This window comes from Labrus bergylta, chromosome 11, assembly GCF_963930695.1.
Source record: "Labrus bergylta chromosome 11, fLabBer1.1, whole genome shotgun sequence".
NCBI lineage: Eukaryota > Metazoa > Chordata > Actinopteri > Labriformes > Labridae > Labrus > Labrus bergylta.
Genome location: NC_089205.1, coordinates 29,790,055 through 29,810,054, shown reverse-complemented (window position 1 = coordinate 29,810,054; position 20,000 = coordinate 29,790,055). Strand labels below are relative to the sequence as shown.

The 20,000-nt window shown below is 45.4% G+C and overlaps 1 protein-coding gene across 1 annotated transcript; it reads right to left on the bottom strand.

The window, feature by feature from the left end:
* Positions 1-4,219: 4,219 nt before the first annotated feature.
* gmnc (geminin coiled-coil domain containing) lies at positions 4,220-13,540 on the bottom strand. Its single transcript, XM_029282683.2, has 5 exons — positions 13,234-13,540; positions 11,394-11,581; positions 9,041-9,132; positions 8,808-8,924; positions 4,220-7,273 (listed from the first exon to the last, which is right to left on the bottom strand). Exons 2-5 carry the CDS (start codon positions 11,470-11,472, stop codon positions 6,302-6,304), a joined length of 1,260 nt encoding a protein of 419 aa, XP_029138516.2. The 5' UTR covers positions 11,473-11,581; positions 13,234-13,540; the 3' UTR covers positions 4,220-6,301.
* Between the last annotated feature and the right edge of the window lie 6,460 nt (positions 13,541-20,000).

The following is a 20,000-nucleotide window of genomic DNA, read 5'->3' as shown; positions in this document are numbered from 1 at the left end:
CCCCACTACGCTATGCCAATGAAAGGCGTCTGATCCAACCTTCACAACAGGGTCCTAAGTCTCTGACTAGACTCTCCTCCTCTGTCGCCCCCCGGTGGTGGAACAAACTATCAAACTCCATTGGATCTGCAGAGTCCCTCTGCACCTTTAAGAAAAAGCTAAAGACCCAGCTCTTTATGAAGACTGATGATGATGATGAGGAGGAGGAGGAGGAGGAAGATATTTAGGATGGTTTTGAGGCTGATTAGAAATCTGTAGAACAGCTGTCGATGTTGTGCTATACCTCGGGTCACTTCCTGTCAGCACCTCTGTGTCTGATCAAACTTAAAACTGTTTGTTTGCACTTCCTGATGTTATTTCCTCCTCTCTAGATCCTTGTTTGTGTAGTTCTTACTCTCTAGATACTCTTTGGATAAAAGCGTTTGATGAATGTTGTCGACCTTTTCTTCTAATCATGTAATGTTTAATCCAAACTGAAAAATTTGAAATTATAAATAGAAACTGATCACTGAACAGAAGTACCTTTACAGGTGGTGTTTAAATGACACATGTGTAGCGCTTTCAAAGTTTTACTGCTTCGTCTTTTAGAATAAATGGATCATAAAACTGTTTCGAACCTCAATAAATATGAGATATGATCAGTGGGACTGTGCTCAAAAAATCAACGTGGCAATATATTGTCATGCACTCCTAGCCAACACGTGCATCCATGCAGATTTTGTAGAATCGGTATAGCCGTATAACTGAGATGTAGTTTTAAAAGACGCATCGATTATGGTGCAGTTCACAATAAAGCCAACAGGGGGAGATGAAGTCAAACTACACAATGCAGCGTTCACTTCAAAACAAACAAGCATGGATGACAAACACTTTCCAACGCAAGCAAATATTAAATCTCCAATCAGTGAGCTGTGTAGAGAGTGAGATGATAAAGGTATCTTACTCTCTGATCATTAAGGAAACATGCTATGTTGAAGTGCTGGCTTCTCTGACAACAATGCAGCAGCCAGTATGTCCTCCTTCTAACTTTAGATTCTGCTCCTGAATGCTCTGGATTTGTTTGGACCAGAGAAGGTAGGCGCTTTTAAGACCCCCTCACACAGCCGTTTTGGACGCCCCTCTGTTTGTCAGATATGAGAGCAGTTATCAGGTCAACAGGTGTTGCAGCGATGGAAGCGGTCAAGAGAAGTGGTTCAGATAGAAGTGATTGTACCCGACCTAAAAAGCCTCTGCATGTTTCTAATAAGCTCCACGAGCAGAAACGTGCTCAAACTAGGATCAATATTGGAGATGCTTTTGAAAAATGGAGAGAGGTTAGAACACAGAAAGGTTTACAGACCCATGCAGAGCTGGATAAACACTGAAGCTTCAGGTGTGACTCTCCTCTGCCTGCAGGTGAACCTAACACCTGAGCTGCAGCTTCCTTCAGGAAACTGTTGAGGAAACAAGTTGAGTCTCTGGGAGAGAAATTAGCTCAGTCTTTGTCAGATGTGTCGACTCATTAGCTCACGTGTTTTTGAGGTGAGCCCAAGCTGTCGAGTTCTGCGAGAAAATAGTGATGAGGCCGTTCCCCGGATCAGCCGGGCGGATTGAGTTTCAGTCGGCCGGCCTCTTTAATGACCCCTTTCTCTGTCCGACACTCAGCTCGCCGACAATCACAGAGCCTGTGATCCACAGCCGCCCTCCTTTCACATTCCTGCCAGACTCCTGAAAGAGCTTCAATCTGTTGGACATCTGCAGCCCGTCTTACCTTGTCATTAGAGATAGACCACTCGCTCGGCCCGCCACGGACACCTCTCGCTCACGACTTTCCCTCGGCCCCAGATCGCTCTCGGGGGACCCAGAAAAGGGCCGTGAGGGAACCCTGTGATGGGAGCCCCGCCCCCTGGGAGCTGAAACCCCACAGTCGTTACCTGTTGGGGGGGGGGGGGGGGGGGGGGGGTATCAGGGTGTAGGAGGAGGTGAGGGGGCGTCACCAGGGAGCTGCTGGTCTCCTTTTGTTCCTGAGGAGAGAGAGGGAGGTGAGGGCGAGGACGGGGACGGTCAGACTGGTTTAACTGGAAACTGAGCTAAAGAGCGAGGAGGATTAAACCACAGAGAGAAACTTTAGCAAGTTGGAGCAGAAAGTGACACATACCTGTTCAGATCAACAGATCAGAGCACACACCTGGACGAGGACACCTGTGAAAAGTGGATAACATGCACAACCAGGGGTGGAGCAGTGATTTTAAAAGTGTTCTAATGATAGTATATTAGCACCCTCTAGCAAATCAACACATTCTGTTTCATTTAATGTCCAATAACTGATGTTAGCTGACACATCATACAAGAAGACAAAGTTACAAAAGATAATTAGACTCTAACTTTATGAACATCCATTGTGAGTAACCCAGTTCGTTCTAAAAAACAGATTCAAAACTGCTCTTTGTGATGCTTTCATTTTGTTTTTCTTATCGCCTTATGCCTCAGTCTCTTTATTTCCGGTCTTCAAAAATAATGTGCTTTTATTTTGAAAAACTGCAAAGGGGACTTCTGCTACATTATAAAGTTATCCATCAGAAGTAACTAATCCCATTCATACACCACCACAAAGCAGGGAGCAATTCAGGGTTAAGTGTCTTGCCCAACGACACATCAGACATGTTGCCCAGACTTCGACCTTCCGGTTGAGAGGCGACGACTCCCCATGTTACCAAACAGCTATGATTGGCTTAATTGTTTCTTAATAAATCTTACTTGACCAATAGGTTTTCATCGATGACTCCACTGGTAAAAAGTGTGGAGTCTGGTCATTTCAGTGAAAGTGTGGGTGTCGCAACACCCACAACACCCACAACACCCACAACACCCACGGGTGAGACGCGCCTGTGCACAACCCTCTCTTCTCTTAACACTGAACGTCTTCACAATCTGGGTCTGTTTTCTCCTTTGTACTCCAGAATTAAAGATTCAACTTCTACTCTACTAGTAGACTCCAAACTCTGCAGTACGACCCGACGAGTTAAACCAGCCTGAGTTTTATCTTTATTTAAGACCGGATAATACGGACAGCATAGTCCAGTATCTTTTAGGATAGGATGTTTGCAAAAGCCTGCTTCTTAATCTCTCGTCATAAGGCCGACCAATGGCAAAGAACCAGTGGCTACGAAGGCCGACTGTGCCGTCGCCTCACGTCTTGGCCAAAAAGTTGCATTTGAACACACCACAAAGACTACAGCCGACGGCCAACCACCACGTCTGTTCTGCTCATGAGTGAGAGGAAATAACTCTCCATGCCAGCAGGGGGCGGTAGTCCGTTGTTATGATACGAGAAGACCATTTTCACACCGCTGTCGCTCACCACTCGTATTATAGGTCGTCTACTAATGGAGAATAATGTCTGATAGAAAGTAGAAAATGGTGCTGGCGTTGTCAGTTCTTGGTCTTTTAGAGGAAAAAAGAAAAGAGGAGGAGGAGACAAATAAGGAGAAACCACACTAATGGGTGAAAGCATGGATACTACAGAGACATGCTCAAGGATCTTTACTGAACCTGTGTTGCCGACCAACGACGATTCAATTTATCAAATCAGGTAAAAAAGTCTGACGGGTAGCGACGGAGCTGGACACAAAACTAGGGTGACGATCGCTCATGGACAGAAGCCATAATCTTTATTATTCTATAAATCTATATCTTTATTAATCTTTATTTTTATCCAGGAAGGCGGACAGAGCGACAGAGTCCGACACGATGACGACATTTGTTGCCTTCATATCAATGCGACGTGCATTTGGACATATTCACAGATTCAAAGAACGTGTGGAAGAACATACAGGTGAGCAGAGAAAAGGTATGAAGCTACCTCATCATGTGCACAAAGATCAAACCACTGCTATTATATAACTCGCTCTCTCACTGTCAGTTTTCCTAGAGGTGACAAAATCAGTATGCTAAAGGTCCTGTTTGCTTATTAAGATCATAAACTGTTATCTGGATGAAGTCAGTCTGTTACATAACCAGCTTAACTGATATACCTCAATACAATATCCATCTGTAAAGATATTTTATAGATTTATCGAGAAGATCAATGAAGTGCAGCGTGAAAAATTGGAGTTCAAGCAGCTTGAATTTGTCCTTAGTACTTTAGTAAATGTTCTTTTTTGATACCCTGCCTCTTCTGGTTCTGATTGGAGATTGTAAAAGTTGTAAAAGTTTCAAACAAAGAGAGACGACTCGGCTGTAGCTTTGTTAGTCCAAAGTTTAAAGTGACATTCGGTACATGATCATTTAAACATTACAGCACACACACAGTCTGTCAGACAGATTTTACTGCTCTATGTACATAAATCACGTGAAACACGCCGTCAGGGGACAAATCACCCCGTCTGCAGACACATCTCGACATTCTGCATGGAGACGACAGCATTTTTTAAACACATGACATCAGTTGTTCGTACCCAGTGACGACGTTTTACATCCGGAGAGAGTCAGAAAAAAAGGAACTGGAGGATAGTCCATTACTGTTTTTGTATGGTGGCTGGGAAGTGCAAACTAAAATTACAAAGTGTGAAACGCTTTTGCAAAGCTTGGGACAAAGGGACATTTTGGAAAACTTTTTTCCATTTTATAAAAAAACATTTACAGGATGCAAAACACTTTCACTACCTTTAAACTTTGCCGTAAAGGGAAAATACCAAATCACTTCCAGAAAAGACCCCGAAGTGACCCGGCAGTGAACGAGTGAGCTGTCAATTATTACAAAACATTATTCGGTCACCATGAATTTGGTACAAAGTGTTTCCCACAGTCTTTACACTACTGACATGATAGACATTAGCAAGAATGGCAGTGAAGATTTACCTTTTTAACATTCAAATAGCCTGGCACAGGCTCTCCCAACCTTGACGTCCTGACACCACTTGGGGTCCCCTGAAATTCTTTAGAGTCATTGTTAAAAAAAAAAGATTCTGTAATATTTCTGCCTTCATGAAGTATCTCTCTCTCTGTCATGCTTCATGCATTTAGCTTTAGAGTCAGGGATGGTAATTTTCTAAAACTAGCATGATTCTGAACGTAGCATTCCCTCAGTGCTCTGTCTGCCCTGCACACCACAATAATGTAAAGCGGGTTAGGGTCCGTCTGGCATAACGAACCGCAGGTGTGAGCAGGGCATCAGGTGATGGCTTGATTGGCAGGTAGAGCTTGGCAGCAGAGCGGAGGGCGTGTCGGTCAGGTGCCGATCTGATTGATTGCTCTCAAATCACAGATATTGTACATTCATCATTTCCTACAGTTACTGGTCGTACGTCGTACAGCGGGCAACCCTGTTTGGGATCTTCCTGATTTTCACTGTTTTTAAATAAATAGAACAAAGAACACAACAGAAGGATTTACATGTGTTTTCATGCGGCAGTTTCTGTTTCACAAATCAAAGAATCTCAACAACTTTTAGTCTCATCTGTTAATGAAGCTGTTAAGACTTAAGTCTTCATCTATGAAGCATTGATCCTACATTACTACTCAGTTATAAATACTGTTAGATAATCATAATCATTCATACATTAATCTGAGTCAGAGTGAGCTGATGTGAGAATGCAGCAGGATTTAATCAGGAGAATTCACCTGGAGCCAGTGGGAGGGGCCAGTGGGAGGGGGTGGTGACCTTTATTCCCTGTGATCGCTGCACGACCATAGACTGTCTGCACGCCACCTCTACCATCTCTGTGCTCTAATCAACCTGCTGCTGCATGTTTCCTGTTCTCCAGGATGTTCTTCTCCTCTCTTTACTTCACATTGAGATTCTCTTCAGCTCCACGTAGCGTTGATACAAACACACATATTCTCATTATAGCGACTCTTTCACTTCAGGGTCGTCTTTTTTACGAATAACATATAAGAAAGTAAGAATTTAGGAACAATGCTTTACGGATGAAAAATCAAGTATGACTAATGCTAAGCTAATGCTAAGATAATGCTTAATATTGTGCATTTGTTAATTTTCAAGTGGCTCTCATTGTAAGTTGACTTTAAGCTACTTTACATTAGCATGGCTCGAGCCTGTTAGTTCCAATGTCCCACAGGTGAATGGTTTACCTCTGTTCATGTCGTACAGATCGTCTCATCGATGTCAGGATCATAGTGTTTGAATGTAAACCAGAAAATCAAAAGTCTTTGTCATGATGGTCTTCAATGGATGTTTATCAACCGGACCCAAGAACAAACTCTTCAACCAGCAACAAGTAAAACATCCATTTTTTAGTTCTGAAAGTTTGAACTGTGGCAGCAATCAGTTAGCAGCGAGTCCCTTAAGAGGAAGATCTTTTCATGGTCCTTGTTTGGGTACCCAGGTGAAGTTCCACCGGCCCCCGCTGTCCTTCCTGACGAAGGCTTGTCCCTGGGGGAAGCTGTGGGTCTTGACGCTGTTGGACGGGCTCAGGCACATACTGAACGCCAAATCTGTGCGGCTGCGAGGCGTCTGAGGCATGCTGGGTCCTGCTGACGGACTAGGTGTGCTAGACTGGTTGATGGCGGGACTGGATGAGGGGACAGGGGAAAAATGGACTCTCTCTCCAGGTGGACTGAACTGGATTGCGTCCTGTGATGATGTGGTCTTGCTGCTTCTCATCGGGGTCCAGTAAGCCGGAGGTTCTGCTGAGTTCCTCTGCAGACTTTGGACTGGACTCGAGGCCGGGACCTGAGGACAGATCTCTGCTCTGAGCGGTGACGTGCTGAAGAGCGGGACTCGTGGGGGAGACTGTAAGGCAGTGAAGGTGTTGTAGCTCCTGATGACGGCGTCGGGAGATTCAAACCGTCCAGTGGCGGTGAAGTCAGAGCTTTGGCCCGGAGAGGTCGTGCAGCTCAGTGAGGAATCGGCAGGACTGAACACAAAGTCAGATTGAGGCGTCGACGTTTGGCAGTAGCTCTGGACAGAAGAAGGCGTAGAAGACGAGTTCAGAGAGTATTCAGAGGGTGAAGAAGAGGAGGCAGCAGCATCATAAACCAAAGAGCTGAATCCAGAGGCGGAGGACGAGGAGGAGGAGGAGGTGCTGGACGTATCGATGGTGTCTCGATCCTTCAGCCCGAGCGTCCTCAGAACCCAGAGATCCAGGTTTGGTTCTGAGGAGGAGGCGGGCGTCTCAGGGAACTCCGAGCAGAACTGGGCAGTGAGGTTCCTGCAGACTCTCTTGCTGACCTGCTGGGAGGCGAGCAGCTGATGACTGCGGGTCTGTAGAGGTCCGTCCTCCTGGTACATCAGGTTTCTCTTCAGCTTCGTCCTCCCGTCAGCGGTTAGTTTCTGAGGAGGGAACAAGATCAGAGGTTAACACCGTCCCCGTTTGGTCAAGCTGGTTCAAAAAGGTTTACACTGGCTCCCAGTTACTGCTCGCATCAAATTTAAAACTCTGCTGCTCGCTTACAAAACAGCGACACAAACGTCTTCTCCTTACTTTAACTCTCTGATCCAGGTCTACACTCCCTCCCCCCCACTACACTCTGCCAATGAAAGGCGTCTGATCCAACCTTCACAACAGGGTCCTAAGTCTCTGACTAGACTCTTCTCCTCTGTCGCCCCCCGGTGGTGGAATGAACTTCCAAACTCCATGTGATCTGCAGAGTCCCTCTGCACCTTTAAGAAAAAGCTAAAGACCCAGCTCTTTCATGAATACCTACTAACTTAATGATGATGGTCTCCATATTATTGATGATGATGATGGTAATGACGATGGTTTCTGTTTGATAACGATGACTTATAAGATGGTTTCTATACTGATTAGAGCTCTCAAGAACTGCCCTCAATGTTGTGCTTTGCCTCTGGTCACTTCCTGTCAGCACCTGTGTGTCCAATCAGACTCAAAGCTGATCGTTTGCTCTTACTGACATTGTTCCCTTTTTTCTAGATCCTTGCTTGTGTTGTTCTTACTCTCTGATGGACGTCGCTTTGGATAAAAGCGTCTGATAAGTGAATTGTAGTTGTTGGTGCTACTGTTTTTTTTAAGGTGGATGTTCATTTGAAAAACGATTATCCAAACCTTGAACTTACATAGAAAGATGACCTGCAGACAACCTGAGCAGCCTGTTCTTTCAAGCAGTGGTTCACAGCAGGTGGGTCGAGACCCAAAAATGGGCCATGCAGCCACTAAGAAAGGGCGCGGTTACATTGGCCATCCGTAGCACCATCCAAGCACGCTTCAAACCTAAAGTCCAGTTAGTTTGACCAGTGTGACCGCTCCGCTCACTTCCTTGGCTTTGGCACACTTCGGGGAGGTGTGCTTCAGCACGGTGCACTTCATGCACGAGCATGCGGGTACACGACGCTGACAGCCTTCATTCTGGAGAAATCCAGAGTTTCATGTCTGTATCTGACTAACATGACACAATATAAACCACAAAGTAGCTGTCATGCTCTCTGTGTTGTTCTCCGATGTGCGGCCGCGGACTCAACTGCACGTCCCCCCTTTTTTTTTCTTCATAATAACAAAGCGTGCATGTGTTGTATTACAACGTTATGTACAAGAGGTAATCGTGCTTAGGCACTGTTAGTCCTGGCCAGTTTGACCGCGGGCCACGCTGGCAATGGCGCAGCGGGGGGCCAATCATGCTCGAGTACGGCACGGTATGGATGGCCAGTGTGACCGCGCCCTAAGTGTGTTTGAGTTGAGAAAGTGGGAAGAACTTTACGCAATCTAATCATTAAAGTACATAATCAAGCATTGACCCATCCTCGGGTCCTGAGGTCGTCGTATGCTTTCATTCTTTATTTAATATGTCTAAGGTGAGACCTCGACTCTAAGACGGTTCATCAGAGTTCAGAGTCCTCGTAGGGAGCACACCTTTGCTTTTTGCTGCAGGTTCCTCACAAACGAGGAACTGAAGAACTGTCTGAGTTTGTTGTTCTCCTCCTGCAGGCGGGCCAGCTCCTCCTCTCTCTGCAGCAGAACGTCCTGCAGCTGGAAAACGTTTGAAAGAAGATAAATGAGGAGGAAACAATCCTACATGCAGTATTCCTGGAAATCTGACAGGAGGAACGATGAGATGTAAGAATGAGGTTTTAGTGAGTTCTTACCTGTTTGTTTCTTTGGAGGTGAGGGGAGATAGGCTCCGCCCACAACAGAGCAGCTGCAGCAGGAGGAGAGCCGTTATAGACACACTGAGAATCTGAAAAGACAGAGAGAGAGAGAGAGAGCGAGAGAGAGAGAGAAAGAGAGAAAGAGAGTGAGAGAGAGAGAGAGAGAGAGAGCGAGAGAGAGAGAGAAAGAGAGAAAGAGAGAGAGAGTGATGTTACTTTATTCAAATAGTCCCATGTCTTCATGTGAGTGCAGACCTCTTTAGCCATGTGACTATGACTGAGTTTAATTGGCTGAGACACACCTGTCAATCAAGGCAATCACAGCTGTCTTCAACCTAAAAACTTTTCTATCATCAAGTCAAAGTTTTTTTTTGGGCGCGCTGGTGGCTCAATGGTTAGGGCGCGCGTCCCATGTATTGAGACTCTCGTCTCGAGCGGTAGGCCCGGGTTCGCTTCCACCCCGCTCTCTCTCTCTCTCTCTCTCTCTGGTTTCAGACTCTATCCACTGTCCTCTCTCTCTCTGGTTTCTGACTCTATCCACTGTCCTCTCTCTCTCTGGTTTCTGACTCTATCCACTGTCCTCTCTCTCTCTGGTTTCTGACTCTATCCACTGTCCTCTCTCTCTCTGGTTTCTGACTCTATCCACTGTCCTCTCTCTCTCTCTCTCTGGTTTCAGACTCTATCCACTGTCCTCTCTCTCTGGTTTCTGACTCTATCCACTGTCCTCTCTCTCTGGTTTCAGACTCTATCCACTGTCCTCTCTCTCTCTCTCTCTGGTTTCAGACTCTATCCACTGTCCTCTCTCTCTCTCTGGTTTCTGACTCTATCCACTGTCCTCTCTCTCTCTGGTTTCTGACTCTATCCACTGTCCTCTCTCTCTCTGGTTTCAGACTCTATCCACTGTCCTCTCTCTCTCTGGTTTCAGACTCTATCCACTGTCCTCTCTCTCTCTGGTTTCTGACTCTATCCACTGTCCTCTCTCTCTCTGGTTTCTGACTCTATCCACTGTCCTCTCTCTCTCTGGTTTCTGACTCTATCCACTGTCCTCTCTCTCTCTGGTTTCTGACTCTATCCACTGTCCACAAGTTTTTTTTGTGAGCAGCATCTAGTGGACATGAGAGGAACTACAGCCGTGATCTCTCTCACTCTCTCTCTCCCTCTCTTTGTCTCTCTCTCTCTCCCCCCCCTCCCCTCTCTCTCTCTCCCTCGCTCTCTCTCGTGATGAATCGAACACTCTGCCCGAGGAGACACGGAGAAAATTAAAAGATGAATCTTCATAAAAATCTCTCCCGGATGTTTCTGCGTGTGAGCGGAGGCGGAGCGCTCGAGTGGAACTTGCCGGAGCGCTCGGTTACCCAGAGTTCACCGAGAGAAGCAGGAAACGCTTTTTGTTTGATGAATGAGAGTCGTCCTCCGCTGAATGTGGCATTTACAGAAAAGAGGGAAAGTTTACCTTCAGTCAGCAGAGGGACGATGCATTCAGGAGCAGAGTTAAAAGTTTGAATATCAGATTATTTTCAGGATTCTTTCAGTCCTCTTCTTGTTATAATGACACACTCCAGTTGATTGAACATGAGTGTGTAAAAGCTGACGACGCAGCAGGTCGACAAAAAGGCCGGAAACGTTTCATAACTCTTCCTGCAGCGCGGTGCAGTTTGTCATTACTTTGCATGCATAGACTGTAAATATGAATGTTTTGAAGTTGGAGCTGAGGCAGGTTTTAAACCTCCTGACAAACCGTTACACCGCGCCCACCTGTCAATCAGGTCAGCTACACGCCTTATTGTAAATAACTCTTATCCTTCATCAAATCAAAACTGATGAGTCATCAAAACATTCACCCCCCGTACAGTGTGTGTCCATCCAGACATGAGCTAATCACACCTATTTGGTTTTTTGAACCAGGCTGTAAACATGTTCATCTCTGCTGTAAAAACAGGCTTTTTAGAATGGGTGTGTATGTGACTTCCTGTGCTTCTGCTGCCAGCCTCTAGTGGACACTCCAGGAACTGCAGGATGTTACACTGGAAACTTCTTGTGCAGGTGTGAAGACTCTCATGCACTGGCCCTCTAGATTTAGTCGATAGATTTGATTTAATGTTGAAAAAGGAAGATCTCTGCTTCCAACATTCAGTTCAATTTGATCATTTTGAAAGATGAATGTTTAACCCAGCCGTGTTCAGGCTGAACGTCTGAGCTGTGAGAGTCAATCAAACCCGTCTGAGAGTCTCCAGAAACTAACATGCAGGACTTTAGTAATGAAGATATTTGAATATGCAGCAGTGTTTCGATAACTAAAGACTGAGAGCTCTGCTTATGACAAAGTTTGTGTATTTGTTGTGAGTCTCACCCCACACAGACGACGCCTCCTCTCTGAGGTCGCTGGGGTCACACGGGTCGCAGGCCCAACCGCAGGCCAGGGTCTCCATGGAAACGTCGACAACAGCGTCACAGCCAAGGGCAAAGTCCTGGAGCGCGAGGCGACGATGATGATGAAGAGGAGGAGGAGGAAGAGCAGAGGGGGGAGAGAGGGATTCCCTACAGAGAGCGAGAGAGAGAGAGTGAATGAAGGGAGGGAGAGAGAGGGTGTGTGTGTGTGTGTGTGTGTGTGTGTGTGTGTGTGTGTGTGTGTGCTCAGCAGTGCCAGCTGACTGTGTGTTGATATGGTGATGATCAACACCTAGAAAGTAAAAAAAACTCCTCTAGTTCATCTCAAAGTTTTCATTTTTTTATGGAGTTAAACAGTTTTACACCGTGTGGCTAAAAGTGTCGTCATGGAAACGTTCAGTCAGTCTGTTTTTTTCTCCACATGATAAAACTTTAAGAGGAGTTTAAACTCTGTCAGAGTCCTGTAAAGAATCTGAGCTCAGGGGTCTGGATCTACAGCACGAGAAGTGTTTGTAGTCCCGATTCAGAAATCCAAATTTAGGGAATTCTGAAATTGTAATTAGCAAAACAAAGGAACTCCTGGAGGCGTCCATGTTTCTTGTCTGACTTGTTGCCAGCTGGAGCGCGGTTAACTCGGATCTGATGTCATTCCCAGCTGTGACATCCGAACGCACCATCAAACGGAGACTCAGTCAAATAGATGTCTCGGTTTGAAGTCGTTTTAACGTTTATCGCTGTTGTTAGCGGTAAACATTGTCATGAGTCGATGGGGTAACAGGTCAGCAGAGCATCAGTGCAGATCCAGCTCTGATATTGATTGATCGGGTCTGGATCCCATCAGGTAGTTCAGCTCACCTCCAAAGACTTTCAGACCAGTTATTTCTTTAAGAAGCTGACTTTGTGCTCGGGTCGAGAAATAAATAGAACTAATAAAGACCTTTTAATAAACATCACTTTGCTCACACACACACACACACACACACACACACACACACACACACACACACACACACACACACACACACACACACACACACACAACACACACACACACACACACACACACACACACACACACACACACACACACACAAACACACACACACACACACACACACACACACACACACACACACACACACACACACACACACTTGGTCTCCACAAACTTCAGGCTGAATATTCCAACAGAAAACTCAAACACTATCTGATCAAAACCAATGAACTCATGTTATAAAAAGAAGAACTGACTCAACATGCAGCATTACATCAGTAAAAAAGATGAATAATTAGTAATGAAGGATTGATTAATGAGAGAAAAGGTAAACATTGTTTTGGACTAAGTGTCACTTAGCTGCGTCTCAAAACTGCATTTACTGTTTTTTCTCAGATTGCATTCAAACAGTGCGGTGCAGAATTACATTTTATTAAAAAGTTGAGTTGTTAAAGAGTCATATGTTAGCTAAAGTATCTGATACGTTTCTCTAATTCACGGGAAGTTGCACAGAGACGTTTTATTTAATGAGTCAGAAATTCATAAAGCAGATCGAGCAGTAAGAAACCAGATTCAGGTCTTTGATAGAATAAAGACTTAATGTGTGTTAAAGTTAAATGTAATAAAAAGTATTTTTAAAGCTGAGAAAGCAGAGTTCATTGTGCGCGCTTCTCTCCACCTGTTGGTCGACATTCACCGATTTCAAAAAACCTTCGAAACAACTTCACACTGAGGCTGAATCCCCGGACTGCATGTTCATGATTCAGCATCTCTGTAACAGTTTAGATATGAACACAGGAGGACTCACAGAGGATGACAGCGCCGGGATATCCCTCAGATCTTCGCTTTTTGGCTGCACGGTCCGGCTGTGCGTAAATACGCGCGGCACTCTCTTAAAGTAGCAAACCCGGCGCGGGAAAAAACTGTCGAAGCGGAGATGACCGATTGTTCTTCTTCTGCATGAAAAATCACGAACACAGAGCCAATGACAGGAAAAGAAGAAGGGGGGGGGGAGAAGCGAGATGATCCTGATGCGAAGCTGAGGAGACCTGAGTGAGAGTGAAGCTGAGGGAAACCTCCGCTCAGAGAGGTGTGTGTGTGTGTGTGTGTGTGTGTGTGTGTGTGTGTGTGTGTGCGGGAGAGAGAGAGAGAGTGAGAGAGAGAGAGAGAGAGAGAGAGAGAGAGAGAGATGACAGATCGCTCTGTCCAATCAGCTGACAGAGTGACGCTGTCGGTTCTCTCTGCAGCCTCGAGCTGCTCTCTGGATGAGATGCACGTGGAGTAAACGCGGTGTAATAGTGAGGTCAGTCTGCAGGTAGGAAAGTATGAACAACACAAACACCCCAAAACAATTTAACACATTTAAAATAATGAAAAATACCTCAAACTCTACAGTATGAAAGTGCAACATCTGCAGAAAGAAAATAAACTGCAGTTCCTCCAGTGTCCACTAGAGTCTGTCTCCTGCAGTGAGTCAGTCCCCATAGAGCGCCATGTTAAAATGTACAACTTTACAGCTGTAGTTCCTCCAGTGTCCACTAGAGTCTGTCTCCTGCAGTGTACAGGCTGAACTTAACTCACATGTTATACATGAATCTGACCTCATTCAGAAATCAAAACCATCTACCTGTCCATTAGACCCTCTCCCTACTGTCCTAGTAAAGCTTGCCTACCCCCTCTGTCTTCCCTAATAATGGTCATCATACATTCCTCCCTCACCTCTGGTCTTGTTCCCATTTCTTTCAAGTCAGCTTCAATAACCCCCTATACTTAAGAAACCTGCTGCAGACCCAAATGACTTCAATAACTTCCGTCCTATCTCTAATCTACCCTTCCTATCCAAAATTCTTGAAAAAACAGTTGCATCTCAGGTTCACACTCATTTGTCTGACAATAACCTCTATGAACAGTTGCAGTCTGGTTTCCGCCCCCTCCATAGCACAGAGACAGCACTGGTAAAAATCACCAACGACCTCCTCATGGCAGCTGATTCCGGACTTCTAACCATCCTCATCCTCCTTGATCTAAGTGCAGCCTTCGACACCATCTCCCATCACACACTCCTTGACAGACTTGCCTCCATCGGAATCACTGACACACCCTTGCACTGGTTTTCATCCTATCTCTCTGGTCGTACTCAGTTCACTCAACTCGGAACCTTCAAATCCAAGCCATTTCCAGTCACCACCGGTGTTCCTCAGGGTTCTGTCCTGGGCCCCTTTCTGTTCATCATCTATCTCCTTCCTCTTGGCCATATCTTCCGTAAGTATAACATCCAGTTCCATTGCTATGCGGATGACACCCAGCTCTATCTGTCCACCAAACCCACCTCCTCCCTCCCGCCCACTTCCCTGACTGATTGCCTGCAAGAAATCAAATCCTGGTTCACCTTCAACTTCCTCAAATTAAACAGTGACAAAACCGAGCTTCTCCTCATCGGCACCAAATCAACAATCTCCAAACTTGACAGTTTTTCTCTGGCTATTGACCACTCCTCAGTTTCTCTTTCCCCTCAGGTTAAGAGTCTGGGTGTCATCCTTGACAGCTCACTATCATTCCAAGCTTACATCAATAATGTCACCCGGTCTGCTTATTTCCATCTATGTAACATTAATCGCCTCCGCCCGTCCCTCACTCCCAGCAGTACCGCCATCCTCGTCAACACCCTGGTTACATCCCGCATTGACTACTGCAACCCCCTTCTCTTTGGTCTCCCTCTCAAGTCCATCCACAAACTTCAACTGGTCCAGAATTCTGTCGCTCGCATCATCACCAGAACGCCCTCTGTTAATCACATCATCCCTGTCCTACAGCAGCTTCATTGGCTCCCGGTTAAACATCGCATCACCTTCAAAATTCTACTTCTCACCTTCAAGGCCATCCACAACCTCGCTCCACTTTACATCTCTGAACTCCTGCACATCAACACACCTACCCGCACTCTCAGGTCTTCTTCCATTCAACTCACTGCACCACCCGCCCGCCTGTCCACCAGGGGGTCCAGGGCCTTCAGCCGCTCTGCCCCCCACCTCTGGAACTCCCTCCCACCACAAATCCGTAATATCGACACTCTCTCCATTTTCAAATCTCATCTCAAAACACATCTTTTTAAACTGGCATATTCAGTCTGATCATTCTCCACCCGTTCTCATAACTCCTTTACATCCTGTACATTTGTGTTCTTTTAATGTTAATTCTATCGTTGTGTTGTTACTTAGTTGTTTTTATCTCTGCTCTGTAAGGTGACCTTGAGAGTTTTGAAAGGCGCCTTTAAATAAAATGTATTATTATTATTATTATATGATATAATTTGTTAGTTTAGCTCATAATAGTTTCTAAGGATGCTGAGGTTTGGTGACTGCTGTGTGTGAGTTGATACTATACTAACACACACACTCATCTGATGCTCCTCTGAGTTAACCTTTAATCTGACAGCAGGTCAGTTAATCTGCAGCAGCAATTAGAGATCTAATTTATAAACCGACATACCAACGAGGTGACACATTTACAGAGAGAAGGAGAGGAGGCTGGAGAGGAGACGATAGAGAGGAGAGGAGAGGAGAGGAGAGGAGAGGAGAGGAGAAAAATGGGAGGTGAGGAGGGAATAGGATACAAGGGAGCACCTGATGCGCTAAAACGTCTTCGGGCGCTAAGTGAACATTTCTTTAACAAACTATTTGAAGACGTTTGTTTGTGGTTAATGTTTAGACATTGTTTTTAAAGTCTCATCACATGAATTTAGCAGCCTCAGTGATTGTAAGTGAGCAGTGCATCACTGGCACTGAGCTTCATGTTGCTGCAGTCGTTCGTCCATCTCCAGCCAAGGCAGAAATCTGTTCCTAAAACTACATCTGCCCCCCGACCCCCCCCCCCCCCTCCTGCAGGGAGACTGGCCCACCATTATATCTGACTTTTCCTATTAGCTTTTGTGGCTGGTTAAGTGGTCGTGGAGGGGGGCTAATCACCTCCGCCAGCGGGCCTGCTGCAATTCAAATAGCAGCAGAGTGAACACAGCAGCAGCAGCCATATGTACCGTCTGCAGGAGGGGTCATGTATCCCCTCAGTGGTCAGGATGAAACAGAGCAGGGAGGAAAATGTTAGTGCAGTAAAAATGCTAAGAACATGTCGAGAAAACATGTTGTCTCCACTAAGATGTGAGTATGTTGCACCCTTGAAATGAACCGGTCAGAACTCGTCCATCTTCACTTTCAGCAACTTTTATTAAAGAAATGCCTCACAGCTTTAAACACGCTTCGTTTTTCAGTCTACACACACCTCTGTGTCTTCTTCACTGAGCCTCCCTTAAAGGGCCAGTGTCTTAATCTTAAAAGGTAAATAAAACACACAGTATTTACTGTTTATAACTTTGTTCTCTTTTACTGATGATCTTAGAAATATAAATTAACTTAAATACTTCTGGAAATTAAATTAGTTTAACTAGACACACTGATATAACAAAATGACAGAAAATGAAAATATGAAAAAGCATTTGCAGCGTGTTACAAGTAGGCAGAGTGTCTTTTGGATATCTGTCTTCACTAACCCTGACACATTAGATCACACAAAGCCTACCATCAACTCGATAAGTAAACCCAGAGCTCTCACATAAAAGGGGCGGGGTTAGCTTTGCATATGGTATCGCGATCATGAATGAGTCTGCCATCAGCAGATCTTCATTTTTCACAAACTCAGAACTATGATACTAGAACAATATAAAGAAGTTAAACACACAAATCAGAATAAAACAAAAACAACAACACAGCTGTCACAACAAATGAAGAACTTGCAGAAAATCACTGTAAAAAGTGGAGCTCGTACTTGCTGGACGGTCCTTTAGTCCAGAGAGACAGATTATTAATTTTATATTTACGCGAAAAAAACTCCAGCTCCGTTTGGGCAATCGATGGCTGGTAGACTTATTCTCTCATTAAATGCTTTGGTGGAGACTCGGAGGAAACAACTTTCAAATAAATATGTCAGCTGGAACGTTAGAAAACATTGCGCTGAACATTTTTGTAAATTGAAACAACAGGGGACCCGTAGTGGATCCCTGTGGAACACCAGATCTATTATTCAGAAAGGGTAGATGTTTAAAAGTTTGTTTGAGGCTATCTCTAGCTCTGTAGGTTAACCGTGTTACAAGCTGTGGACAGACAGAACAAACAGTTATAAATATAAATCATCATCAGCCCTGGGCAGGTCTATCAGTCTGTTAAACCATAGAAGAAGAAGAGCGATGTTATCGGAAATTATCCAGGGAGAATTATAATGTTTTCTTTAGTTAGGTGTAAGTAAGGTGTGTGTGTGTTTGTGAGTGTTTGTGAGTGCGTGTGTGTCTGTGTTTGGCAGGGGGTGTGTGTGTTTGTGAGGGCGTGTGTGTGTTTGGCAGGGGGTGTGTATGGGAGTGTCGGTCAGCAGATCGCCCTCTCAGCTCCTCTTTGATGTTTCCCTGTCGTTTTCAAGCGACACGCTGAGATCTCATTTGTATCCAGTAGATCTAAACGCCCTCTGCCAATTAAACTGAGCCTCCGGGCTGCCGTAGTTAACCAAAATCCGACCAACAGACAGGCAGGCAGGCCGGCGAGCAGGCGGGCAGCAGGTCGGAGGATTACTGACCCTCTGGAGCCTGAAGTTGGACGGGCAGCTGGTTAGTGAAATGAGTCAGTGAGGCTGCTCCCTGCACAGACGAGCTCCTGAACCCCCAGATGCATGATGGGACATAAGACGGAAACTGATGAAAGTCTCAAATCGACGGTAGCGTAATATTCTTGTCCCGGTCTGTGAGGTCACATTGCGTTTTGGTGTTGTGGAAGCACGGCACAGCGGCGGCTCCACATACACACACAGTCAGACATGCACACACACACACAGCACTGCGCTCCCCCACTGACTCAGCTGATCCTGTCTCGCCTCTGTAACGCCTCTGTTACTACCACTGGAGACGGGACCGAGGGGAATCACAAGGAGAAACGTCACAGGGGCGTAAATATCGTGTATCACACTTTTACAGACATGGACTAAATCTGAAATGGTTTTTATCGCGCTGTAATAGAGAACAAACCATGTGACGTATTTTTGTAGGCCGACCCTGAAGTAGCATCTCCATGAGGTCTAAAGAGAATCCTCCTCTGGGATGTTTTCATTGGATTTTGGATCGTTGCAGAAAATAATCTCTGTGTTAAACACACGTTTCTGAAGCGTAGGCGTTTTGTTCAGCAGGATAATCTTCACAGATGAACGCCATTTTTATGATGTTTGAAGCGTTAATGCGGCCGACAGAAGTAAAAAGCTAACGTTATGCTACAAGCTAACAACTCCATGGTTTGTGACGCCACTAGCGTTATGCTTCAGGCGCTTGTTAGCAACCGCCTTTTTAAAGACGAGTAAAAACTTCAAACTTCACAAGTGGAGGTATTACCTAACGTAGTTTATGTGGTCTAACAAAACACCAACATCTCTTCAGCTTGTGTTAACCACAGACCTTATTTCAGGAGTCTAACCACAAACACATTCAAAATCCCCGTTGACTTTTAGACGTTAGACCCCATGGCGCTCAAATGCTAACTTACTTCCTGGTTTTAGGACTCATTCCTGTGGCGCTCTATAGAAGCTCTTAATTAGCTGAAAATCACCATTATTACTGAATAACGTGTTAGTGAACACGTGTTCCTGCAGGGCGTCACAAACATGGCGTCAGCTGAGCGTTAACAGACTCAGACGTTTTAGACACACGCGGCTTCCAGCCCCAGCAGGTAATTAGCCCTGAGTGTGGAGCAGCAGAGGGTTACAGGTGGGCTACCTGGTGGTCTAACTCAGCTCAGAGTGGGACAGATGTTAAACCCTGCGCCCCCCTCACCTCTAAGTCCTCCACCCTGCTGGGATCCTAATAACAGGGGGAGGGGACGGACGGATTTGTTGGACAACAGCGGCGGCTGCCTGACTGCCAGCAGCCTGCTCGCCCCTGGACGTCCACACACACAGGTACACACACACACACACAGGTACACACACACACACTGCAGTCACACTTACGTCCACTTCCACTAAAGCTACACACTTTGTCTCAACCTGACTCCGGCTCTTTTATGCTCTCTAAAGGTTTTATATGTGATTTTTCACACTTAAATGTAATATAAATCAAGTATATCCTCTGAAAATAACTGACGCATTTGTGTAAGTCATTACTTACACAAATGCGTCAGTTATTTTCAGAGGAAAACAAGCGCCGCTCAAACTGACTTCAACGATAAAAGCAAGACGCCGTCTAGTGACGCCGCTCCCCGAGTGACCAGTTTGCAAAAGGGAGAAATCAAAACCAGGTTTATTTTGAAAAAACGTATTGCACTGATGGTCGAGTTGAGTTTTTTAAATGAGTTTAAAAACTTTTAAAATCCATACATTGTTTCCGTCAGTCATTCTGCTGATAACTATTTCACATTGAAGAAAACCCTGAGAGTTTTGCAGGAGCTGTGCCGCCCTCTTCACCTGATTCATCAGGCTTTCCCCACATTGGGGTCCCGACACCACCTAGGGTCGGCAGATCATTTTGATTTATTGATGAATGAAAAATATTTT